Below are 27,783 nucleotides of genomic sequence, written 5' to 3'. Positions count from 1 at the left end.
AAGCAAAAGATACTTTTTTTTAATTCAAAGTGAATCTTGACATAGTACACCATCAATTCATAATTTGACACTCACCAATAAGAGTCACCAAGAAGGAACCCGCTTTTTGTGACAAAGTACATAAGGCTTGGTCACATTGAAACTCACTGAGAACTAGAGGGGGGAAAAGAAAACGACCGCAAACTGGTAAGACACACATTATTACATCCAAAACAATAATCATTTTCCCAGTCCTCATATTGTTGTATATTGCACAGTGCAGTTGCTACATTGTCAAAACTAGTGTAGCATTTAAGTAAAATCAAAACAACAAAAAATCATAAAGCCACACGATCTACACACATTTAGAACAGTAACAGTTTTAAATTGAGCAATCACGTCTACATATTTGTGTCTAAATATATTAAATGTCAACCCGATAATTATAAAGGTGTGGTACGAGTTCTACCTAACAGGCGTCATAGGAATTGAATTTCTTAGAAGTTTTTCAGCCCAGTACCCAAATGAGATGTTGAGACCCATGCTCATCAAAACATTAGGACTTGTGTCATGTGGGGATCCGGATCAAAACAGCTTTATATCCACATGGACCTGACTCTTGGTATTGCCATATCATAGCAGTATTGATGTTTGTTATGAGGGATCAGTCCATACCGCCTAATGAAGGCACTCAATGACTAAAGGGGTCAATTTTCCCTCACTTTCTGGAAAAAGAAAATGTGTGGAATAGTCCTCAGGCCCCGCTTTGTTTGTTACTTATCTTTAGGCTGCTGGGCAACATGTGCTCGTTGTATCTGGGACTGTCTGACCCTCTGATGACTTTGATGATGCAACTCTCGGTATAAGGCTGCGGGGAGGCGGGATTAGTTCTGCTGAGATCCTAAGCAATCAACCCAAAGTGGTGGTGGGGGGATTACGGTTTAGTGTGGCAACGTGTGGACATCTCATCACAGGTGCTGAGCTGACAGGGAGAAAAAAAACCCCAAAAAAACAAAAACACATGGGAATCGACAAGAGAGGCCGCACACCACAGGATTAAAATGAACAGAATGTCGTCGTTTTTTCCTTTTCAAATCAACATTCTCGAAGGAATTGAAAACCTGTTCTATCCATTGTAATTCTAGGCTGCACTCCAAAAGCTGAACTCCCATGCACCTCTCTTGTTTTGTCTAAGGATCAGGGTTCGCCAACACAGTAGCATATCAGACGAGTACACAAAATACACCCATTACTTAAGCAACATAGCAAAACCATTACATCGTAATACAATAGAGTAGCTGTTGTATGAGGAAGGGGGCAACTTTGGAACTAAACTTCGAGTATGACAGTCGATAAAGCATTGTTGAAATAACTCCTCACTGAAACACATGGTGATATCTACCTATGGTAATAGCTGCATACAACAAATCCTATAGACATTCCGATCCAAAAAAGAAACACGAGAGAGAACTCGGTGTAGCCGTCACAAATGCAACAAAAACGGTTACGGTGTCACATCTGCAAACCAAAAGACAAAAGACGCTTTTGAGTTCCACAAATACATTCACGGTGTGAGAATAAAGCTTTGCATTTGTGTATATCCAGGCCCTATGTTCGAGTACTGCACGGTGTTCTTGGTGAGCGTAATTAAAACATTCCCTGACTTGTACTTTCTTAGGATTCTGTAAAAAAAAAAAAAGAGAGATTGTTTTCAGACCTCATTTTATCGAATAAAACAAAGAACTTTGGGGTTTTCGTGATCTGAAAGCAGGAGCTGATCCCCTTAGAAAGAACTAGTCTACAAATTTCCGACTGCTTTGATATCAACGCGAGACGTAATCTGTCAGCCACTTGTTTGAAGAAGGCACTAGTTGTACAGTACGAAGAGTTGCAAATACAGTCCGATAACGGAAGAAAAATAAAAGTGGTGTCGTCGGCGTAGAGTGAGAGAAAGAAAGGTACGTCGACGACACGCCGGTTACAGAATCCAAGGGTGAACCCAACCTACGCTTCAAGATGAAATACTGATGCTAAATGCACACGCACAAAAACACACACACACACACCAAAAAAGCAACAGGATAAAAAAAAAAAAGAAAAACAAAAGAAAACTCATACTTCCATTACAGCAGTTTACAATCACTTCAAAACAACAAAGCCAATATACATAGGCACTAGCATATAGGAATACCATTCAGTATACTCTATGATCAATATAAACCCACTTCTATTGTATCTAGTCATCGGAACTACAATACAAAAGTAAGAATGCAGGGTGGGAACGAGATTAGTCCTCTAAATTCACAGCTACGGAAGTGGCAGATAATCAGTACATAGCAGCTTATTATCTATACATTCCAAATACAATTCGCCAAACAAAGCTAAGAAAAATAAAACCTCAACCTCAGTTGTTTTTGTTGTTTTTTTTTAAAATAGAGATCTCATAATATATTCCAATATGTTGATAATTGCAACAGTATGCTGGAGGTGAAAGGAGAAATATTAGTGACCATGCTTCAGAAATGATTAATGAACAGTCTTTGGTGCTGATTGGAGTAAAATACCAGCTGATATGACGGGTAAAAAGACTCTACTACACGCGCTAGGAATCACAAAACACAAAACCAAAAGAAAAACAAAACAAAATCAAGGCTATGCATCCACCCTGAAGGAATGTATCGAAACTGACAAACGACGAGCTTCAACACACGGAGAAAGGTTCGTCTCACACGGATATTTGAAGAAAAAAAAAATAAAAACGGTTATCAATACACCTCTAACACTCAATAGCCCAGCGATGATACTGTAAAATGTTATTTCAAACACTGAAAAGCATTTTTGAAAGTAAAAACGTCAAACAATCTAAATCGCTTTGTTTGTTTTTTTTAGTCCATGCCACTCCCAAAATGTTAATCTAAAACATAAAAACGCATTAATGCAAGTATAGCCTAAATGCAAAACAAAAACACGGCAACCCAGAGGCTATCTAGATTGTATTGCAGTTACAGTAAACAGTGACAATACTGTTATGAATTAAGTACTATAGTGAATAGAAATCGATTATCAAAATATCAAATCACTCTTTATGTACATAAAAAGCTCATTCAGTCAAAGCCCTAAATGTGCAGCCTCTAGCTAAAGTAAATCCATACTCTGAGTTAGAAAGCAAACCGAAGTCCTAACATTTGCTGAAAAATGAAAATGATAACCACAAGCATAATCCTTGCGTCTCTCCACTAAGCCCATCGCGTTCAACGAGTCTGAAGTTCAAGTGCTGCAAGCCCATTTTACATTTACAATCCTAGAAACTCCTGAAGTAACGTTGCAGACTCCGTTGTTTTTTTTGTTTTTTTTTAAGGCACTAGAAGATGTGGGCAGCGGCGGGTCTGCCCCGAAACAACACAGAGGAACGTTAAATCCTGGTTAATACAGACTGGGATGGCTTGACGAACGCGGATCTGACCGGCTAGCACGTGCTACAAGGCAACAGAGATAAAGGGAGAGGGAGGCTGAGCAGCCCGACGACAACAACGACAACGACAACAACAACAACAACGACGACAAAATATCCCAGCCTCTAATTATTTCATATTCTGAACAATACAGAAACAACAAATGACAGGAGGTAATGTGCAAAGGACACATTCTGAATTAAAATTTCCTAATCGTCGTCATTTGTGAATTCATTTGCTATTATATATCGCGACGCGCTCTTATAAAGCTTTGCAGTTTTTTGAACCCATCGTTCCCCCCGTCGACCATCATGATTTCGCAGGAAAGTCTTTCTGACGCAATTAAACACAAGCGCGACTCTATACGTCGTTGACAGAGGCCATAAAATTCACTATCATCTTTGCTCTCCCATCACAATAAATCATCTTCATCAGCGTCATTACTTTTTGTTTTTCCTTTCTCATTCTCCTGTTATACATCACCATCGATCCTCCCTCTCTTAAACCATATTTTCCTCTTCGTCATCAAAAATGTCCGTTTGGCGCTCGGCTGCTGGCTCTGCCCGCCCAGGTCCCGGCCCCAGTCCACTTCCCGTTCCCCTTCCGCATCAGGAGGTACTGCTGCTGCCCCGTCCGGCTCTTCAGATATAGGAGAACTGGTGGTGGTGGCTGATCTTGGTGGGGCTGAGGGGGAAGCCGGTGTAGGCAGCAGGCGAGGCCATGTAGGGGTGAGGCGGCGGCGGGGCCGGGAAGGGGGGCTTGAACTGGTGGGGGTGGTAGGCCTGCTGGTGGTGGGGGTGGATGGTCGGGGAGGGCAGGAGGCGGTGGGGGTGGGGAGGCGGGTGTCCAGGGTGGTGGGGGTGGCCGCCGAGGCCCAGGGTCACCTGGTGAACTATGGCGCCGCCTTGGGGATGGGAGAGGCCATAGCCGGGCTGGAGGAGAGGGGGAGGAGGCGGGCGAGAGGGCAGGATGGGGTGGGGGTGGTGGGCGCCGGCGGGGAGGGGCCCCGCGGCAGGGTAGGGCAGCAGGGCGTGCGTGGGCAGGCCCTGGGTGTGGGTGTGGGTGTGGGTGTGGGCGTGCGGGCCGGCGGAGGTGTGCGTGGGGCTGCTGTGCGGGATGTGCGTGAAGGTGTGCGTGTGAACGGTGGGCGGGATGTAGGCGTGAGGCCGCAGCGGGCCATAGTTGCCGTTCCACTCTTTGCTGCTGTGGTTGGAACCGTACGGCTGCACCTGAGAGAGAGAGAGAGGGAGAGAGAGAGAGACAGAGAGAAGCACACCGACTCCGTTAAAGGCCCAGTTTCTTCCCACACTGTTAAAGCTCCCGTCTAGTGGTTTTCAGCATTTTGTTAAAAGGCTCAATCTGTCATTCAAATGTGAATAAAAAGGGCAGACAAAGCAGAAAAACCCAAAACATTTGACTGGAGACATTTTAACAGATGATACAGGGACTGATATGAGAAAAGAATAGCATTATGGTAGTTTTAAATCTATTTCCCAACTATGTCAAATTCATCTGCACCGTTTGTAATAATTACAAATAATGAAATGAGGAAACATTCCAAAAAATCTTGGAGAATCTACACGTGGATGTACAGATTAATGTGCCACAACAAATAAATTCCCAGTATGGGGCTTAATGGAGAATTGCATGTTTTAAGGCTAGCAGCTGCACGCAGTCTCATTGACTTATGCGTACAGCAGTACCACTCCATGTTTATCTCTGCAGTAACAGAAGGTGCAAGAATGCCTTAGTCGTTTTCACATCTGTCTGTTTCTGGTGTTTCTCAGGCGTCCCACCACCTCGCCCAGTGGGTTTGAGACTTTTTTTTCTCAGAGGACAATTTACAAAATACATTTTCTTGCTACCCACAAGTGATTTTGCAGGCTATTGTTTAAGCTTATTAAAAAAACTAAGCAACAACCCTGCATAATCTTTAAGTCTGCATTACTTTGAAAGAACTTGGGCGAGCAGTGGGGACATTACAAACGTTTTGAAGTCATTTCTGCTGAATAATTCGCGGCCCCATTTTCATCTTCCTGTGACACATATCGCCTTTCCCCCTATATTAAAACAGAAAGGAAAGTAACCGAACGCACCTGTCCAAAGCCCAGAGGGTGCTGCTGCTGCCCCATCACATTCTGATGCCGGGGCAGGAGGGGGGCGGAGGGGAGGAGGGGGACGGAGGAGGGCGCGCTCTGTTGTCCTGCAAGGCTGCAGCGCCCTCTGGACCGGGACCAGGACTCTGACACTGGGAAAAAGAGAGGAGAAGACACAAATGAGTCAGAGGGAAAAGATGCGCTGCAAATATAGATAAGATGGCAGTTTTTAGCCCGCATGACCTGCAAGACTGAAAGATAGTGAAGCACGGCAACGACTGTCAGGACTTCAAACAACAACCTGAAGAAAGAAAGAAAAAACATGCAACGCAGAGGGAAAATAGAATCAGATAGGGCATACTTTGGCTGAAAATACAGAATATGAACAGTGGTCTTTGTGGTAATGCATGAAGAAGAATAATCTCATGATGATGAGGAGTGGATGTAGAATTGAATATGTTTAATAAACGAATCAAGATGCCAAACCGATTAATAAAGACTGTTTTTTTTAATCCTGATTTTCTATTTGTGTGAAACAGCTTAGTGGAGGTTAAATGTGGTCACCATCCTGTAGTGTGCACCCACATTAAGTTGAGCTGATAGTGAAGGTCCACTAATGACACCAGTTTAGCCACTATAACCACTGCACTTCACAATGCTGCACATAAAGACCTGAACATTTGGCCGGCTGTTGTGCCCTTTAAGACGACGACTGCAAAACGAACTATTAATAGGAGCGGTGCAGCGTCCTCATCTGTGTGCCGAGCAGCTCTACCTGGCACAGAAAGGCTGACCAGGCAGGCGGGGTAACGAGCAGCAGATGATACGACTGGTCCGAGCCCAGGTTACAGGGCCCAGCGCGGCTACAAACATATGGTGCCCATACGGCAGCGTGGCCAGTGGCGTGTGGATATTTATAGGAACCGACAATGCTCTTATGTCATTTACTGGGTCAGGTTCCTCTGATGCCCGTAGTAAGACTACAGCAATAAACTGAATGGGAATGAATGGGATAACCTACACGGGAGCAGCTGTTTTGTCTCCTGTGGAACTAGGTTAAATCTAACAGGCTGGGATTATGTCACTTTTCAGGAATATAAAAAAAAAATGATATGAGTTACATATACTGTATTTATAGTTTTGGTTTGAAAAAAAAAAAAAAAAACATGTTTGTGTGAGAAGCCCTATTCAAACTGGATTAGTTTTGCTGGTGAAGGACATGAAATGCAATTTTTTAAATGTGTGTAATTCCATAGGACCATTCATAAAGCCTCAAATTTCTACTAGTATCCTGGATATTAAAATATCATGAGCTACAATTCTGTGTGTGTGTGCTCACGCTTGTTGGTCAAACAAGCATTTATTTTCCCCATTACCAACACTCACTTTCCTTTGCAGGAACAAATGCTCCACTGGCTGTGATACAAGCCTTTAGATTTATCTAGATGGCTGTCTACTGACCAAAATGCTGGCACACAAAAGATAAATCGCATAAGGTTGTGAGATTTTGACCTTAGATGGGATTTTATTTATTTTATTCCTCCTTTGTATGGGTCTCCACCATGCGGCGCCACCATTAGGGTATTTGAGCTAGTTGTCTACATGTGTTATGACAGTCTGCCAGCCAACAATAGAGGAACGTATTATTATGTTATGGTGATGTCAGTTGGATCTGGATTGCTATTACCAGATGGCCACTGAGTGTGCCAAAACAGGAGGTAATTTGCTCAGATTTAATACTTTTCTGTCTTGTAAAAATTACAGAAATGGGACATTCATGCTGGTTTAACACTACGAATGCCATTGGCAATAATTAAAATTATAGGCCCTCTCCCCAAGTTATACTAATTCAGTTTGAATAGAGCTGAGGACTGCCAGAAATCCCAAGCTTCCACAGCCAAAGTTCAATATAAATTATCAAGAACTAAACAACATACCAGTGTAATCTATCAAAGTTTTCTGGCAACTGGCTAATCCTATTTCCAGACATCCCCACCAGGGATCTGACTCAGTGAATACAACAAAATTACCTACTACAAATGAAATGTTTGAGCTAGTGGTGTAGAGGAATGACAATTTAGCATTTTATGGCCACAATATAACACTGTAATTTCTGCTGCCATCAAGGAATCATTAAACTTGCCTTTCACATAAAACGGTTGGGAATCTTTTCCATAAAACACAGCACCATGAAACTAGACAATAAAATCCATAAGGTTAGAGAAAGAGAAAGATACAAGAAATCAAACTAGATTGTTGGCACTCAGAGAAGGCACCTGAGGAGGAAAGTTGACCCTTAGACTCTGATCTACATCAGTAATAAATTCTCTCCCCCCATTAATAAAATGTTCATTGGGTGAAAATAGAGAAATGTAACTGAACTGAGATCAGTGCCTTAAGGCAACTTTGCTGTGTGGCAAGAACCAGCAGAGAAAAACACAGGCTTTGATCCAATACAGAGAGAGATGCATCCACCTTTCCCTCTCCTCCAAGGAACCACTGGGCCTATGTTCAGATTGTTAAATATGATTTTACCTTGAGATCCCTGGTTCATTTAATCTTACATTAGATGTAGGCATATTTTAAAATATGTAGCCTATACATGTACACATATTTAAAAAAACACTGGTTTAAACAAATCCAACCATGTGTAATGAGTGAGGCAAGGACATGAACACACATCTGCATTTGAAATGTTTAAAAAATAGCTTTTTCTTCCCTGGAAACTTTTCCTTCAAGTAAACTTCTGCTTGGATGGAGGGAAAGTTATAAAAGAGGCTTCTTCGACAACACTAACATTGCCTAGTAAGGATGCATCTCTGCGGTATTAGAGCATGGCCAGTTCACTGCTGGTGTCTCTTGATCACCTGTTATAGCCTCTATGGCCCACTAGGGGGCGGTAAGCCCCTACTGCTTCCATATGACCTGCAAAGCAGACACCGCCAAAGCACAGGTGACAGGCCACTTAACAGGTGGAGAAATACAGGCACCGTTATGGCAAAAGAAGGTTTATGAATGTTAAGCCACAATTAACAAATAAAAAACTTTAAAAACACAGACACAAAATAGTCTTAGCTAATAAGGGCAAACTCCAATAAACAAATGGTAAAACATCCCAAAATAGACACTACTCTCTCTCCTGCTAAAAAAGATCGGCCCACCTTGAGCTCCATTAAATGTCTAAACAAAAGAAGACACATACAAACAGAAACATCAGCCATTTCCTGCTAGAAGGGTCAACAGTGCCACTGACCGGTTCTCTGGAAACGCTCCTCTGTCCCCAGACTGTTGTTGTTGTTCTGCACTCTCATTGGTGGAACCACCATGGTCCTGACGCCGCGGGGACTCCTGCCCTGGACCGCAGGGGTGGCCAGTCGCGCAACCATTGCGGCCAAGGGCGGGCAGTTGTTGTGGTTACTGTTGTCGAGGTAACGGTACGGACTGTTGCCGCGGGGGGAGGTGGACGTGTCGGACGTGGGGGAGCCCTCCACCGTGTCACAGCCGCTCTCGTGGCCATCGTCCTCCGACATGCTGGACAGAGAGGAGGGATCACACATTAAGATGATAGGATCAGACTTTAAAGCAGTGCTCACATTATGCCACTATCAGTTAACAGTACTTAGGAACAACTCTTAAAACACTTAGCAATAACTCCTACAACACAGCCAATACGTTTCATACTCACTTTGTAATCAGAGTTTCTGGGAATTATCCAACAATTACTGCCAAGTTTTCAGTTTGTACTTTGTTCGGTTTCATTCTGATTACTGCTGTTGTAATAAACTGTTGGCTGCCAACCTAACATAAAACCCTGTCTCTTCTTTGTTGTGACTGTTTGGCTTACAAAAAAGTGGTGCGCTCCACTAAAAAGTTAAACTTTTCTCAACTTTAGAAAGCGCTCCGCTCTGCGTTAAAAAAGCCAAGCACAGTGCTTTTCCCCTTTCTCTTCCCTGTTGATTGCTATATAAAAAAAGGCAGCAGCAGTATTAAAAAAGGCAGAATAGTGTGAACATGGCCTAATAAGGCAGGCAGTAGCAAACAAACATCAATCAGTGAAAGTAAACAACAATGATGACAGTGCAATGGAATGTTGCCTTTGGGTACCAACTAGAGCTCAGCTCCCACAACCTTAACTAACCTCCCTAAATTTTTCATATGCAACTTAAACAGGTTTTACATATTTGTGGAGACATTTGGACAGAGACACACACCGACATAAACTACTAGCCTACCTGTTGGGTCTCTTGCATGGTGAGAGAGAGGGGCTGGACTGCAGCGAGTTGGAGGCAGAGGAACCGGTGCTGAGGCTGCTGTCGGGGCTGCTGAGGGAGCAAACTCTCTCCATGGACACACTGGTGTTCCTGCAGGCCTCACACACACACTCTCTTTTGCACCTAAAGACAGGAAAACACGGGTGAGGTTAACAACAAAAAAAATACAACCCACTGGAATTGTCTGCAGGCTCCGTTATCTCCCACCTGAGTGCCAACACAGGCATATTCACACTAATACAGTCAATAGTACTTATGACCAGCAAGAAATATCTGTTGTAGTTGTTGCTTGTGAACGCAGCTGAAAACTAGCAGCCAGCAGAGTAAACAAGGAAGTGTGTGAGCAGCGCCAAAAAAGTATCAAATGGACTATTATGACTGAAATGTTGTGATAATTGATGAATCACAGCTATTTAAAGACTTGTCACAGCAGTGTCAGTGTTATTGTGTTGAAAGGATGTGTTTCAATCGCTTTTTGAATTTGACTATTAGAGAATAGGTCCTTTGGGTGTGTATTGGAGAGCGGCGCTCCCTGCAAACCGGAGGAACGAAAAGCCCTACAGTGAAGTGAAGTGAGGACATTTTCAACACAATCAATCCTCATGATGGGAAAATAAAACTAGGAAAATAAGGCCCAGGTTGAAAATAACTGCAATTATCCTGTAACTGCCAAGGAATACTGTGATCTGGATTTTATGGGCTCACACCGATTTAAGCAGGACTGGCGATACGGGTCACTAAATTTCTCAACAACATCTTAGAATCTGTGTATTACAGATTTTGCTTTATTTCTGTTATATAAGCTTGTAAAGCTTTGGAAAACTGTTTTTTTTTTACTAGAAGCAAATATGGTAACCAAGCTCGTGAGAATTCCATTCTGTAATGAGGTTCTGCTACGACTGGTGTCTGTTTTTACTTTGGCGTAGACCACTTTTCTCCCTTGGTCTGCTAAGCAACAAAGCGAGATCTTCCTCAGGTGTTTTCTATGGGCTTAAACAGATGAATTTCTCTCTTCTCGTTCCAGATATCTTCATCGTTACTCACGCTCTCAGGTGGCACCTCCGGCCGTCCTCGTCCTCCGCCTCTTCCTCCCCGTCTGTCGGCTCGCTGAGGATGCTGATCACGCTGGGGGCGGGGCTCGGCGTGTCGCCCATGATGACCGCGACGTCCCGCTGCTGCTGCTGACCGGCGGCGTCCGGCAGCGCGTTGCCGTTCGGCACCGCCTGTTTGAAGCAGCTCACTTCCTCCTCCGCGTCGTCGTCCTCTTCGTCCGTGTGCGGGACGTCCTGTTTCCTGGTTTCCTGCGGCGGGCCCTTCCTCTGAGGCTGCTGCCTTCCTGCCACCGCCTGGCTTACGACGCCGGCCATCTTGGGCGACCGACACACGGATATGTGGATATTGTTGGGGTGGGACAGGTTCCTTCAAATGGAGAGGAACAGCAAGAACATAGTTGATCAGTCAGAAAGCAAATAAAATGGGAGAACAATGTTGACATTGAGCATTGTGTCATGTCCTCCTTAATTCAGTCAGACCACATTTAATGATTTCACCTAATTGGACTAATCAAATACACCAAACAGCTAAATGACACTAGATTAATCAGTCGTGATGCGTTGCCATGGGGCATCAATCTTCCAGGGAATGCAAGAGTCCAGGGAGCATCCAGTTAAAAATCTGGCACCGTTCAATATGGATGCTACACTCTACTTATCTTTCCCACTGTTCCCCATGCAGAAACTAGAAGATCTGCTTTTAAGTAATAATCTGTTACATTTACATATAAATAAATGTCCATTTTGCTACTCTCTATTGCTGATGGAATAAACAGAAGAAGAACTGGGTAGTTAGCATGAGCAGCGATAGCCACCATGACTGAACAGACAAAGAAAAGAGCGCCACCTACAAAAATAAAAAAAAAAGCTGTTGGGTATCTAACCACAAAGACACGAATCGGGTCCAGAATCTCACCTGTTGTGACTGTGTCTGTTCCTCTTATTGGCCGGCTGCGGCCACACGACGTGAGCTACGCCAATGTTGATTGGCTGAGGGGCAGAGAGAGCTGGCATCTGGTTGGTCAGGAGAGGCTGCTGCATCATGGAGTTGTAGTGGCTGCTGTGGGGACGCACTTTCCTGTAAAAGGCGTGAAATGAAAGAAAAATACAGCTCAACTATTTTGGGTAGAATAAGGATAGGAAAGATGCCATAATGAAAATGACCAAAACCATAAACATTCATAATAGACCCTGAGAAAATGACTTTATACTGTTCTGGTGAAGAGATGTCATACTGTAGAAATCGTAGGAAAAAAAGTAGTAGTACAATAGTTTTCTGATGGTTTAAAAACAGAGGGTTCCAGTACTGGAGCAAAAATTAAATATGACGACTTTCCATGAGTGTAAAAGGAACAAAGACGAGATCTAGTGTTTTCATTTTTCAGGCATACTGCACCAATTTTTATTCTAGAAGTGAATTCAAAAACATCTGCCACTCTACATCTAATGTGATGCATGTGAGAAACAAGCTAAAAAAAAAAAACTTTCTTAAATTTAGCAAAACTCAATTGTGAAACTCCCTCTCGGTGAACCTCAAATTGTAAAACTCCCTCTGGGTTAACCTTTTAAAAATCTCAACGTTACAGAAATCCCTTGACCAGTGGAAGTTCTACAGCAGGGAATTTCCAGGACTGAGCGGGTGACTCACCCCCAGTCGCCGATCCTCTGTGGGCCGGTGTCGCCGGTCAGGGAGGACGGGGGTGGGGGAGGGGGGTGAGAGGGAGGAGGGCCCACCGGAGTCATCTGCTGCCAGGCTGCCGGGACGAGGAGCTGCTGGCCCCGGCTCGACCAGGCCTGCTACGGGGAAAGAGGAGGAAAATTAGAGATGGTGTGTCATACTCTATTGACTATCTATCTACTGTATGGCTATCATTCAAAAGCAGTTATTACCAACTGTATTTATTCATACATTCTGCACCAATAAACACAGTAGTTAATTTGAGAAACATGATAACTTGCCTGTGCTATCACCCCAGGCCTCATGGGTAGGGGCTGTATGGGAGGGGCTTGAGTTACCATAGGAACAGTATACCCTGCTGGCTGGTTAAGGTTACCTTAAGAAAAGAAAAATAAAGGCTTATTGTTTTATTCAGCACACAAAACATTTCAACAGATATTTAGTAACATGTATAAATGTAATAGCATCTTGGATATGCTTGGATGATGGAACTACTTCATGAAAGTAAGACATTATGTATTGGATTTGATCAATGTGTCCATAGCCTTTACTTAACACTATAAAGGATGTGTAACAATGCAATTGGTGCGATAATCACTTGCACTTTTCTGATTGCGGCTTGCGTACCTTGCATGGTCGGAGGACAGAGAATGAGAGCAGGCGGGAACGAGTCGCTACACCCGAACTGACCGTTTCCAGTCGTCAGAGCTATCCCAGGGTGCAACACTGAGGGAGCCGACTGGGTCAAAGCCTGCGTGAGGAGGAAGGAGGAGGCAGTGGCAGAGAAGACAAAGGAATGGGAGAAATTGAGGGGGCAAAGATGCGCCAGCAAGATTAGCAATAACTCTTGATCACACCGATTAGCACAACTGAAGTCATTATACTGTGACGATATGCAATAGCACTTTCTCCCCTGAAGGTGGCAACATTAGTTGAATGGTAAAAGTTGGCAAAACGTGCACAGAAGCATTACATAACCAAAGATTAAGTTATATGGCCAGGCATATTTATAGACATTTATTTATATATTCTGTGCCCTGGAAAAACCCTGGGTGTCACCAAAAGACAATGTGTAATGACATAATTGTCGGACTGAAATAATCCAGACACTCTGCCATTTTATATGGCAGACACTTGGGAATGTCAGTGGCTTGCCAGTATCTTAAAAAAATATTCCCACCCAAAAACCATCATCTCTTTTTCAAGAATCTGTGGAAGCCATTTAATACTCATATATATGGATCCAGATACAAACATGCTAGTCACACACACACACACACACACACACACCCCTCTCTTACCTGAGTGTGCACTGGTATCTTGCTGTAGCCCAGAGGAAGGCCAGAGGAGGTGGGCGGGGCTACGGGAGGTCTAGAGAACTGAACAGTGTTCTGGTTCACGGCGTCATACAGGGCGTTGGTGGGCCGACTGTGGCACATGTCCATGATGTGGAAACACGACTGAACGCTGCGGGAGATCAGAGGAGTCGCGGTTGGGTGAGGAGGAAAGTGTTAAGTCAGGTGTTCATGCCACAGTCAATAACCCCATGCACAATAGTGTTGTTGTGTTTGTGCCTGTCTCTTTGTATACTGCTGGTTACTGTGAAGAGAGGTAAGAAAACCAACTGCACTGAATTGAAAAGTTGGAATTGTTTAATATCAGTTAATATCGCATTAAGTTGTTTTGTGAAATAGAAGGTGGAAGGGTGTAGGCTAGAAAAAGTTGATGAAAATATATAGACACATTGAGCTGCTGTCGTTTGAAGTTTGAAGTTTTGCCTTGAAAATAAATGTAATGCTCTGACCTAGTACCATTGTGTAAGGTTTACATAAGTTTCTTCATTGTTGACTGAATCCCCTGACATCTGCAGAGCCATTATACTTTTTGGAAGTATTGAAATGAATTGAATGAAATCCTGACCATAATGTGAGGTTTTATGACGCACTGAAACTGTGCGGAAAGAAGTGAAATTGAATCGTCGTCGGACTGAACCGTTACACCCCTAGATGGCCTGCATGACTGTCTCAAGTGGGTTTGGTCTGTGGCTTACTGGTTGCTGTGCGGGTAGTCCAGCAGATGAGTCATGGTGAGAAAGGGGTGGTTGAGGACATTGGAGGGAACGGTCCTCTCCTCGGCGTCGATCAGCAGCATGGTCTTCAGCAGAGACACGAACTCCCTCCTGTCGGTCTTCTCCGCTTGCACGTCACTGTTGTCGGGACTCAGCACCAAGTTCACCTGATAGAGGGAGAGAGAAAATCTATAAGAAGCGCTCAGGGCAACCGTTAAAAGTCCTAATGAATCAGTGAATTAATGAACATAGGAACGTCTGACTGAGCTGCATATTTCAACACAGGCAACCAGCACCAGCGTAGCGCCTGTCACGCTCTTCATGTCAACGTGACTTCAGAGATCTGATTCTGAAGATCAGATTTGATGAGATCACAAGACTGTGGCTGTATTGATTTAAATCTCTGTTTCCTCCAACGCGTTACATCGCCGTTATCTGTATGACTCCAGACTTCCGTATCTGATTTTGAAGAACCAATTGCTATGTGAGCAAAATCCTTTTTTGCGCGGCCAGACGTGTCACTAATTGCAAGTCTCGAGTGTATCTGTAGCCTTTTTTTTTTTTTTTTAAAGATTTATTTTTGGCATTTCTATGCTTTATTCGACAGTTAGTGAGAGAGAGAAAGGAAGGCATGGGAGAGAGAGAGGGGAGGACATGCAGCAAATCACAACGGGCCGGATTCGAACCCGGGTCGCTGCGGGAAGGACTGAGCCTTATGGTACGCGCTCTACTCGGTGATCCACCAGGGCGCCCCCTGTATCTGTAGCCTTAAGTGGATCTGGGTTAAACTGAACTACACAGACTGTGGCACTGTGGTTGGACTCACGTGTGCGATGTCGTCCAGACAGCTGAAGATGTACTTTCTGGCCTCTTTGGATTTGAGTCCCGTCTCCTTCTCATGCTCCTCTGTCGACTGGAAAGAGAATAGAAATATTAAGAGAGAGAGAATCTGCTGTGTGTAGTATGGGAATAGTCGTGTTTAAATGATGAGGGATGAATACACACAGGCATGGGAAGGAGATCTATGTGTGTTTGCATGCAGATTTGTGTGTCCACTAGTGTTTCACGATTGGATTTTTGCCAATTTAAATTTCCATGACCTTTAGGAATTGAAAATGTAACTTCGTTCAAAACACTCAGATGGGGAAGCAGACGCAGGGACAAGAACTATGCTGAAGTTGATTTAAAGTGTATTTAGAGCCAGCACAGAAGATAGCCTAAACACAGCCGACATTTCCCAGAGCTTTCCTCAGGATGTGCTGGTTTTGTTCCATTTGAGTGTCTGGTGCTACTGCTTCCTCTTGGGAATGCAGCGCCACCTCATACTTGTTTTTTTTTTTTGACTGCAAGGACTTACCTAGAATTTTAAATTGTAAAAAAGCCCCACTAGGTTTCAGTTCAAGTCACCATGCCTTCACTGTCTGTGTGTGACAGACTAATACAATACATCAGGCATTGTTGATGACAATTGGTTGGCAGGAGAATGTACACCATCTTGTGTGCACAGGCCTATAACATGCATGCGTGTATAATGTGTAGGAGTATCTATGTGTCTGTGAATGTTGATCCAATTTGTGTGCAGGTACTTTTAGTCTCCAGGAGGCGTAGGGAGAATCCGACTCTTTACTGAAGAAGCGAGAGGTCTTGGTCCCCTTGTCGAGCAGCTGCTCGCCAGGCTGGCCCTGAGTCTGAGAGATGTACCGGATCTGAGCAGAGAGGGGGATACATGTGGAGAGACGGAGAGACAGGGGACAGAGAGAGAGAGAGAGGGAAAAGGAGAGGTGAAGGTGAAAAGGGAATGTAATGGTCGGGGAAGGAGGGAGGCAGACAGAGGGACGGGGGTAAGGGATAACAAGGGGAAAGAGGTCAAAGAAGAGAAGAACATAGGTGGAGAGGCGTGGAGGAAAGAGGGAGAGGTGGGGAGAGAAAAGAGGAACAAGGGTTATATAAGTATTCAATACAACCACTTAGCTAGAAATAAGATAATAGAGTTTAATTCACTTTACCCAATTGCTGAAAATATAGCATCAGTTCAGATAAACACTAACCATGGATACTCTTTATGCCTTTATATTACGTCAACAGCTAATTAGTGCGTCATAACATACTTATGGGAGACAAGATAATATACAGCTGAGGTAAAATGAGCATTCCAAACTAGTGCTCGACTGATATGGATTTTTGAAGGCCGAATTTGACCATTTTCATGCCAAAAAGACAGTAGAAAAGCCTTTAGACCATCATAGGATACTAAAACTATTGAAAACTTTCAGCAGGGGTGGCTCACTGCACTTTCAATGGTAGGGGGCGACATGGACTGGCTGATACACGGTATTTAATAAAAGGCCAACGGTCTAACCCTAGTCCAAACCACTGCGTGAGACATCTTTTGATAGAGAACATGAGGCAGGCACATTAGCTCCGACACGTGAACTTGTGTCACACTCTGCTGGACAGAATCCAAGTGACAGACAGTCTGTAAGTCTGTCGCATGGTTATCTATTACAATGCGCTACATCGCTGCACTTCAACCTTTAGCGCTCTGCCAAGCCTGCATAGTGAAAGCTCTTGACTGGCACAAGGCAGATGCAGCCTAGAGATCACACACACACACACACATGCACACTGTGGTACAACACTGATCTGAACAGGATATTAGTAGTCATACATTTTGTGAACAAAGAGTATTAAATTGGCAATGAAGACACTGTGGACAAGTACTATTGATTATCAATGCTTAAATATCCATGCCTGCAAAAAGTTAAAGAGATAGTTCATCTTTATAAGAAGCCTATTACCAATTTACTATGAACTGGAGTCTTTTCAGTGCATTCAAAAAGCACAATTTCTTTTATTTTGAGAAAGTGGAGTCAGATGTTGTTGACATTTGTTAGCAAAGCTAGTTCAAGTCAATAGAGCTAAAAAAAAAATATATATGGGAAAAAAAAACACATACACTGTACTAAACTGTTTCAGCATAGTTTTCAGTCACACCCACTTCCACTGAAATTGCTCACAAACTGAATTTGACTGAGTATATAAGTGTACAGAAAACCACATGTCTCTAATTGTCTTATGTGAACTCTGACTTAAAATCTCATGACCAGAAACTGAGCCAAACAACTGAAAAAGCTTGAATGGATTCAATTCAAATTCTATGGGTAAAGCAGGATTGAAGGGTGTGCATAAAATGATTTGGATAAAATATGTAATTTGATGTAGTCATGGATTTTTACCATCAGTTCACATGAAACATAACTCATATTTCTGCATATGTTGACAACGATCTGGCTTGCAGAACTCCTTCTCTGAGAGAAACTGATACCTAGTGGGCATATTATAGCGCGCTAGCTGGTTAGCATATACCTGACAGTCAAATCACAGCATGGCTTCCAGAGGAAATGCGGCTTCCCTCTCCCAGCCAACATGCCATCGTGTGGCCGGCTTCCACACAGTTTCACAGCTGAACAAGACCCAACCGGCTCTCTTGATTAACACATCCATAATGTCAGGAAGAGGAAGAAAGAGACAGATCCACCCTTTGCCGCACACTCACAACGGTGTGGGCGTCAAATATCATCGCGTAGATTCATGTGTGTTGAGTGTCGAAGAAGATTGAGTGTAAAAAAATACTTATTGCCTATTACTTAAATTCCACAATATTTCCATACCTAAGTCAAAGCGCTTCCATGACCTACAAAATAAATTCTGAACTGTTAATTTGTTTGTTTTGGTTTGTTTTTCAGCACAGAAAAGTTCTTAAGAGGTAAATGGTCTGGTATATATATTAATTCTGGTATATTCTAGTGACTCATTTCTAAAAATCCTCGATATTGCCTGACTTCCCTGTGAATTTATCAAATTCTCTGACTTGCCCTGTCTGGCATGAACCGCTCTAATTTCCATGGTATTCCAGAAATTCCATGACCAGTGGGAACCCTGTATTGATGCGTTTTATAACACGTGTGTGTGTGTGTGAGAGAGAGTGTGTGCGTGCGCGCTCATGTGTCTACAGCACTGAACAAACACACTGAGTGGCCAGAGGGCACTGGACTGAGAACCTGCTGATGGTGCACTGCACGCTCACCACAGTGTGTGTATATGTGTGTGCACACGTGCACATGTCTACCATCGGGCTTATGTTTATAAATACATTTTGCTGTGCAGAGTGGAACTGCAGTGAGCCTTGGCATGGTGCGGCATGCTTTCGGGGGCTCAATGTGCGTGTGTGTGTGTGTGTGCGTGCGTGTGTGTCCCTCCCCTGGCATGGCCTAGGGGTACATCAAAGCTGTCAGTGGTCAGCTAAGCGCCATCGACCGCCACCTAGGCTCTGACTGATGATTGTTCAAAACCGCTAGCTATTGCTGGAGGCAAAGGTGACACCGCCCCAAAAAACTAACAACACACACACACAGGCACATGCACATGCACATAAAATATGGTCTCATCAAACAAGCCATAAATTCTGTCAACAGAAATGAATGTACATGAATGGTAGGTACACACTGACACTTGCTATGGCAGTAAAAAGACAGTTTGAAACATCTTGTTTGGCAAAGAAGGCTGAATGGAGTTGTGGAAAACTTGCTTGACTTTCTAGACGCCCCTAAAGGTCTGCTCATCAAAATATCAGTTGTTCCCACATGACAAATGTCAGTAAAATGTCAAGTGTCAGAGTAGGTCTTCTTCCAATTTCCTTATTTCAATAACTGTAAAAACGATGCACTTGATTCAGATCTTCTCAGAGCCGCTAGAACCATAAGACAGGGGAAATCTTGTGCTTGTCTGTGAATGCGGTGTGGGCCTTTTCCCATGCTCCCTCTCCCTCGCCGGGGGACTCCGTTCAGAGTCCCAGTTGTGTTGTTTAGACCGCGCTCTCCTGTGGGAAAATAATCACACATCGCCAGGAACAATTTCCTGTTTCACTCCGGCTCAGATTAGCCTTAGGTGGATTTCATGCTGGATTTGTTGGACTTCAGTCATACAGTGTTGAGAGGGAGAGCGCCCAGGGAGCAACAACAAATAAAGGTTTAACTATATAATGAACTTACTGTTGGGTTGCTGCTATTGGGAAAGCAGAGACTTATGTATTAAAAGCATTAAAAATATTTTGTTTTGTAATCTTTTAAAGATTGTAAGTTTCTTTTACTCTTTTGTCTTCAATCTGTCTTTTGGTCTCCCTTTCCCTCCCTTGGTGTGTGTGTGTGAGATACAGCGGGCCTCTAGTTCGTCTTGTAGCTTGGTAAGGTGTGTTACCTGGTCGTACTCCAGCGCTCCGGGGTAGAGGGGCCAGCCCAGGAAAAGCTCAGCTATCACACAGCCCAGTGACCACATGTCTATGGCCTCGCAGAACGGCAGGCCCAAAATAATCTCTGGAGCCCTGTGCAGAGAAAGAGAGAGGAGAGAGAGAGAGAGAGAGAGAGAGAGGTTAGTTCTGGGAGCCAGTCAAGACGTATAATCAAAAAGCAGTCACGCAGCCCCGGGACAACGTGTCTAAGGCTTCACAGAACGGCAGGGCCAGGATTGCTGCAGCTCTGGGCGGATGGATTGCGCTCGAAAGAGAGAGAGAGAGAGACAAATAGCTGGTTAACCAAGAGGTGGGCTATCTTAGCAGTTAGTGCAAACCACATAGCATCGAAACCTTTGCACAACGAATGAGCTCTTAAGAATGGAAGGGGGCAGGGTTTTATTATCAATTATGTTTGATTTGAAGGATATTATGCTGCAAAATTAAGTGAAGATTCATTAAGATTGTCACGACGGATGGCGCCAGATTGTCTAATGAAATTATGGTCTCATCAACAAACGCCCCCCCCCCCCCCCCCCTCCCCAAATTGTAATCATGACTCAACCGATTACTCAAGGATCTCAGATTTAATATTACACCCATATGACGTGCAGCAGTGTCGTTGTGCGGGGTAACGCAACAGAGAACTAGCCCTGCTCCAATAAATGGATTTTGCTGCTTATGCAATCCTAATGGGACTAGTAATCTAGCAGCATTAGTGTGCGCCATCATTTAAAAACAATGGGCTATTAAACCTGGACACAGCGCTGTGGGGCTAAGCAACAGTGCTGCAAATAGTAACCACTGCTGTGACGACCACAGGGGAAATAACTGTTGCCAAGCAACAACCGGACGCAAGACCATAATGTGACTGCATTACAGGGTGATGAACCAGGCCATTGCTCATCATCATTCTACGTGTGTGTGTGTGTGTGTGTGTGTGTGTGTGTGTGTGTGTGTGTGTGTGTATCTATGCGTGCGTGCACACAAATGCACATGACAAATCCATCACTACATGAGTACAACCCATGCTTTCTGTCCTCTTTGGGCTGGAGGAGGAAATTACAATTTACCATTTCCTGTTGCTTCTCAAAGAGAAGGAAGTTGAGTTATGCAATGCTGAAAAGAGCGCTGGGGGAGACCAGGTTTAACATCTAGTTCAGGATCAGAGAACAATTCTGCAAAGCAGAGACTGAGACGGTTATTCAGACTGTTTCCCTAGTTCATAGAGAGACTCGAGTGGCACCATCACAAAAAGGAGGATGCTGAAAATGAAGTCTTCAGCAAGGAAAAGGGACAATTAAAATACATTCAAACACCTTATGGTAGGAAAAGATGCAGAATAGGATTATATTTCATATTATCATTTAGTTGAGCAGAGAAAACATAACTAGTTGGACCATCTAACTGTTAAAAAGGCAGGGAAAACGCTGACAACACCCAAACATTAATCATTACGACATTAGGCTGAACTACACATTCAGTCGTCAGTACTAAAAAGTTGCTTTTGTTCACCTTTCACTTCTGCTTCACACACACTGCACAGACTAAAGATTAAGCTAACTAAAGCTCAAATTATCACTCAAGATCACCCAAACCTCAACCTAAATACTCTGCTGCCAGAAAGAAGGAAGAGATAGGGAGGAATTGGTACAAACTGTACTTTTGTATCACATCAGTGGTTTGTGGTGTTACTAAATGTTTAAGGCACAGACAGGAACTGAGATGGAAAAAAACACAGTTTCACACCAAGACATGACCAGCTTAATTAAGGCCATTGTTTTTATAAGACTGGGCTGGTCCCCACATCATCATAATTTTGCTAAAGATTTTTCTAAAAAAAAAAAGTCTGTGCACTGTGTGGTAAACTGATACGAATATAGCCTAGTGTGTAAGCAGCTGAAGACAGGGGAAATCCTGTTACATGGAGCTGCACAACAGCTTGCCACACAAGTTTCAGTTTGCGAAAAAAAGATTTGGAAAGCACTGGTTTGGGTTACATCCCATATCTTACAAACTGACTCAAAGTTAATGTCAATGAAATGAATGCAAGTTGAGCCCCTGAAATCCTAAAAAAAACAACAGATGTATCACATCACTGCAGATTAGGCTATCCCTAACATTAATTATTAGAGTGCTTTGACTTCATACTGATATTAGCATAGGCCAATTCATTGAAGAGATGAGTAACTGCAGGGGAGGACAAATATTCTCTGCAGACTTCACAAACACAGGCTCGGGGCCAGGCTAGCCTTTATTGGCCTGTGGCAAAAATAAACAAACATGCATACGCATACAGTCCGGGGACACAGGATTAAAGGGGACTCTCAAAAATAAACCTAAAGAGGGGTGTGTGTTGTTGCTCCCAGCTATACTGCCAGAGTCATAAAAGCTGCAGCAATGGCCCCACCTTTCCAGAAACAGCCCATCACATAACACACACACACGTAACACACACACACACACACACAGGTCTTTGGTGGCCAGACCAGTTTCTAGAATTAAACTAACTATTCACACTAGAGAGCAGCAGCAGCCACAGGACAAACCCTGCAGATAGTACGGCAACACACTGCTGCTGTGTTAACAGATAGGAAATATGACTTTGGATATACACACTTCAGGTGTGTGTGTGTGTGTGTGTGTACCTGAGAGATGTTCAACATGATGACATGAGACTCTGTGCTGGGTATGTAAATCCAGTGCTTTAACACCTGTAGTCAAATCTGATCCGCGATGATCACATATCAAACACAACACATTGCATTACCAAGGCTTAATGCCTGGAACGGCAGATCAGATTCCCAGCACCAGCTTAGGGTGTGTGTGTGTACAGCAACCAGGACAATATAGATTGTAAAACAAGGATCTTTAATCCTCCAAAAAGACACCGCTACAACACTAAGCAAAGTTCAGAGGATACAGGGGTGTGCCGTTGCCTTTTGTAATATTTTCAAAAATGTGGTCTTTGAAGCCAAGGGCAGAGTCAGTTCCTGGGAAAGGAAGCCAAGGCAAATGAAAAAGCTTCAATTTTTATGGGTGCTCTTTAAGATTGCTCGTCTGATGACTTCTGGGAGGAAAAAAAGGATTTGTATGACTAAGACAATTGGCCTGCAAAATACCTCCATGCAAAGGGCTGCTGTGATCCAGGAAAAATGGGTGGAGGACTTGGAGACATGGCAGGAACCAAGCTTAAAAAAAAAAAAAAAACATGAACCCAGAATAAGAAACAACAAGATCGAGGATTGCTGGATAGGTCACAAGACCACAGCAAATTCCACTATGAGTGGAAGGGAAAATTCACCACCCTTAAACAGAATTAGTCTTTTTCCCCGGCTGTTCACCATCAGGCCAGAAACTAAACAATCCACATTCTAATCTTTCATGTCATTAAGAGGTAGGAGAGGGAGCAGTTCTGCTGACTCAGGATGAAAGGCCGACTTTGTGGATGATCTGACTAATTTTCAGGTTCACAACTGTTAGCACCACTAGTTCATATTTTACATTATTGACAAGGAAAAAAATCATCATAGTTCTCGTTTTGAATATTGTGATTGAAATATGAATTATCAAGCATGTAGTCATTACCTTCTCTACCAAGGTTTGATTTTGCAGGACAATTTTTAAGGGTAAATCTTAATGCTTAGGCAACATACAACTGGATTTGTAGACCAGTTTCCATCTTTTATGTCTAAGTCAACTTTGTCTAATAAAAAATCACAGCCTCTTGCAATACAGAAATTGCAGTAGTCAATATTGTGATTTTGATTGTTTTTCGATTAACTGTGCAGCCCAGAATCTCTGCCTCTAATTACTTGGCAATGCAAAAGCCCCAGCGCCTCTTGACAGCATCACAAATGAGTCTTTTTATTCAGTCACGGCATGTGGAATAAACAGACACGAGGAATAACATGAAAATTAGGGGTAGATTACTTTAAAAGCTGTTCCTACACCAGTACTCGCATTGTAGGAAGATTACTGGCCCTGAAAAGGATCTTCAAGGATCCTCAAGAGCAGAAAAGGAGAGAAGGAAAGCGAGGGAAAGGGCTCAACAAAGGGATGAACTAGGGCTGGGCGATATGGACCAAAAATCATATCTCGGTATTTTTAGGCTGAATGGCGATACACGATATATATCTCAGTATTTTCTACGAAGTGGGCTAAATGTTCAGTTGTAAGTAGGGCTGGGCGATATTGACAAAATCAAATATCACAATATTTTTAACCAAATACCTCGATATCGATATTGCGACAATATTGTAGGGATGACTATTGGTGCTTTCAGAAAATATTTACACAATGAGATTTTTGATAAATAATCATCAGTAATGTGGATATAATGACTAAGTGGGTAAAGGCAAATAATAGAACAGCTAGAACAGTCTGGTAAGTTCAGAAAATGACATCACTTTACTGTAATGCAGCCTTTAAAACCAGGAAAAGACAACACTTATGCCATATCACGATATCCAAAATGTATGATGATATCTAGTCTCATATCACGATATCGATATAATATTGATATATTGCCCAGCCCTAGGATGAACAGGTGTGAATAAATTGTGTCCAAGTAAAAATACTAAACACAAATGTCACATCTGTAGTTAACCTAGAATTTAGGACATAATAATTATTATTTTCCACAACCCATTGTTTAATATAGAAATATTAAATGCTGATCAGACGGAAAGATGTGGAGAGGGCAGAGGAAAGGGGGGTGGAAGATGGTGTTGCCTTAAGAGAGTCATTGATTAAACTGTGGCTCTGGATAACATTACGAGTATCATTTAGTCTGTGGGACACACGCACAAACGCGTCAGGAGAGGCAGTGGTATTTATTTAAGAAAAAAAGAACTTCACAAAGGCTACGCAGGAAACAAACCTTAGACACACACTAATTATACAAGTTCACTTGTATAAATAAGGACTGCATGTGAGGAATGGGGAAGCTAGCAGCACATGTAGGCTATACGCACACACACACACGGCCAACTGTGTGTGAGCATGTGTTATTCATGAAGTATGCGAGCCCTAGAAGTCGATATGGGCTCCCCGGTCAGACAAGGCATCCCTACTGACCATCAGACCAGGGCCAGATTTCAGCCTGCCGTGTTACCAGTATAAACCCCCTCAGGGCTAGAGGGGGTTTATATCTGTCTTTTATCTAAAGACAACATTCATCCGCACAGATCAGCTGCATTTCTTCTCTCTTGCTTTATTTCCCCCCACCAATTTAAGCCAAATCAATAAGAGTCACCTGTTGTGCCAAAATCACCCCTCTTCTAGCCTTGTGTTCATTTTCTTGACACTGGAGTTGCATGGACTTGCATGTTGAGTGCTGAGATCATCTGAGATCTGTTCAGGATCTGACTGTCCTGTCGCCTATAAAGAGAACCTGGCGAAGAAATCTCACATATCCAAATCAAATATTTAACCAAATGTGCACAATGTGTACTAGTGCTAGGCGACCTAGTGCCACTGTAAAGCAACACCTCTGTGACAGAGTAATCACACCTGGATGAAGGGAGCCTAGAGCAACCTGCCCAAATCTGAAAGCATGCTAAGACGATAGCCCTCTTTCCTTTCACCTGATCTGCTTAGCTGAATTATTCACGTAGCCCAGTGCTCCATTTTCACTGTGGGAGGTGGTTTTACGTCACCGGCCCCCGCAGGACATAACAGTCACCTCACCAAGGCCTGCTGTGTCATGGCTACCATGGCAACAATGCATTAGAGCATGACGAGCATTGAATAGCTTCTGCCAGAGCCTTCTATCTACAAGAGTTACACCTATGAAATCAGCAAAGCTCAATCGTCCCCACTGCCTCCTGATAATATGCTCAATAAAAGCACGACAAAAAAATAGACTACTATTCCAGTTGCTAAGCAGAGTTTTGGCCGATACTGCCTAACAAGAAATTGAAGTTAAAGAAGTGACAACTGGATGGCTGGAGGCCAAGAAAACATCCTGGCCTCTCTATGGCAAATCTCTGAAATATAGGGCTCTGGATTCTGTTTACTCTGCTGTGGACAAAGTCTAACAAGGTCCATCTATGGCCAATGACAGACTGGTGTACAGTTTGGATGAATGACCAAAACTGTACACCATTTCATCAATAATTAAAATGAATAATGCAGCTTAATCTACGCAAGAATTGGAATATCAGAAATGCCCTTTATACTCTAACCATCAATTAAGTGTTTTTTTCTGACCAGCTGAAAGACATTTTCAAATATCCAACACATTTTGACTCTTTAGTTTACATAAGACTTTTGGATAAGTTCCATCGGTGTCTGTTTGCTAATGGTTGATGAATGCACCAGCCTCATTTTCTGCCCCTGAAGGCTGTCCTGTGGTCTTTGTGTCTTTAAACCCTCAGCTTTGCATCAAACCCTCACCGCTGGCAAAGTCCCTACCTAGGGCTCTGGAAAAGACAGGGAAAACCCCGGAGCTGGAGAAAACCAGCTCCTACCCACTGTGGTGAAGCCAGCATAGCTTAATAGCTTCACTATGGTAACAATACAGCACATGCGTTATGCAATACCAGCATTGGACATGAGGAGACACAGAGTTCCCTACAAACCACTCCGCTGATAACCTGCTATGCAAACACACGGACACTCCATGAGCAAACACACACACACACTGCTCTGGGGCTCAGATATTACATAATCACGTAGATAAGAAAAAAGACATACCATAAAAAGTGCACATCTCCCTGCGTATACAGGTATTTGCCTATGCAAGCTGGCATACAAGCCTACGTATGTGCAGTGAAGAATGTAAAATGTGCTACCAGCTACCTGGTTCATGGGCAACCCAACTCCTACATACACACACACACACAAAATAACACAGGTAGGAAGTGGCAGACAAAAAGGAAAAGAGAAGTGGACAGGAGGCATGTAGGTGTGTGCTGGTCTACCTTTTCAAACTCAAGCCCTGTTTCACTTTCAGAGAGTTACTGTGCTTGTACTGTTTGTAGGACTGTTCAACCCAAAGGCACACTTCACTTCAGAAAAACAAAAGTAAGAGGCAAAATGATTGGCTGAAAAAGCTGCGCATTGTCCATACGATGGCCAGCAACCACTATGAGCAAAACGTGGCCAAAATTGCATTAACTTGGCAGGAACTTTGAAATAATAAAGAAATTACATAAAAATAAACTCACTGCCCTTGCCACAATTTCTGTATACACAGAGAAGCCTTTGTAATACCAGCGTTACTGAACTGAGCGAGTGTGAAGCAAGTTGAGGTACATTCTGTAATATATGTGAAATATCCTGCCTTGGCAGCTGCTGCATGGACAGGGGCACACGCATATGAGCATACACGAACACACACAGACACACAGGAATGTCTGAATGTTTTTTTCCTGGATCTAAATGTGGGTTTCTACATACCACATTCTTCCCTTCCGTGTCCTGACTGACCTCCCTGCTCCTCAATGCTCGCCCAATCTATCTGCGCTATGATCTCAGCATGGCCCCGACACCACTCGAAGACAAAACTCACACGAGTGTGCGCACACGCACACAGACACACACTCGCACACACTTAACCAGGTCAACTGCAGAGCAGAGCCTTTATGTTATGCAACGACTATGGCTCACCATTTCCCATGCTTGTCTCTCTGAGAGGGAGGCCTAGAAAGCAGCTCACACTCATCACAGCCTGTACTCAGAATAACACTGGCATTTTGGATTTGGGGAGCCCAACTCCCCTTTTTACATCTATAGGCTGTATTGCAGTTTGCTGAGCTTCAGTGCGGGAAGCTCAAACCTCTGTGCCTAATTACTACACCACTGGCAGAAATTAGAGCTTAAAACACAATGTGTCACTCTCCTGACAAGGAAATAAAGGCAGGAGTACTGACGGTGGTAAGGTGGGTATGTGCAT

The 27,783-nt window shown here is 43.4% G+C and overlaps 1 protein-coding gene across 1 annotated transcript in view; it reads right to left on the bottom strand.

Moving 5' to 3' along the window:
- Positions 1 to 6: 6 nt before the first annotated feature.
- LOC139665923 (homeodomain-interacting protein kinase 3-like) overlaps positions 7 to 27,783 on the bottom strand; it is a 35,142-nt gene continuing 7,365 nt past the window's right edge. The window contains exons 5-18 of the mRNA XM_071544966.1: positions 19,853 to 19,976; positions 16,183 to 16,302; positions 15,423 to 15,509; positions 14,579 to 14,763; positions 13,830 to 13,995; positions 13,156 to 13,279; positions 12,810 to 12,904; positions 12,499 to 12,644; positions 11,767 to 11,928; positions 10,843 to 11,217; positions 9,760 to 9,921; positions 8,781 to 9,058; positions 5,528 to 5,679; positions 7 to 4,660 (exon numbers count right to left, since the gene is read on the bottom strand). Of these exons, the coding sequence (XP_071401067.1) occupies positions 4,073 to 4,660; positions 5,528 to 5,679; positions 8,781 to 9,058; positions 9,760 to 9,921; positions 10,843 to 11,217; positions 11,767 to 11,928; positions 12,499 to 12,644; positions 12,810 to 12,904; positions 13,156 to 13,279; positions 13,830 to 13,995; positions 14,579 to 14,763; positions 15,423 to 15,509; positions 16,183 to 16,302; positions 19,853 to 19,976 (2,764 nt within the window). The 3' untranslated portion in view covers positions 7 to 4,072. The remainder of the gene's footprint in view (positions 4,661 to 5,527; positions 5,680 to 8,780; positions 9,059 to 9,759; positions 9,922 to 10,842; positions 11,218 to 11,766; positions 11,929 to 12,498; positions 12,645 to 12,809; positions 12,905 to 13,155; positions 13,280 to 13,829; positions 13,996 to 14,578; positions 14,764 to 15,422; positions 15,510 to 16,182; positions 16,303 to 19,852; positions 19,977 to 27,783) is intronic.

The sequence above is a fragment of the Centroberyx affinis genome, unplaced genomic scaffold, assembly GCF_046629955.1.
Source record: "Centroberyx affinis isolate AG114_WGS23_722 - 3 ecotype Tasmania unplaced genomic scaffold, CSIRO-AGI_Caff_v1 ptg004742l_1, whole genome shotgun sequence".
NCBI lineage: Eukaryota > Metazoa > Chordata > Actinopteri > Beryciformes > Berycidae > Centroberyx > Centroberyx affinis.
This window is presented reverse-complemented; position numbering and strand designations above follow the sequence as displayed.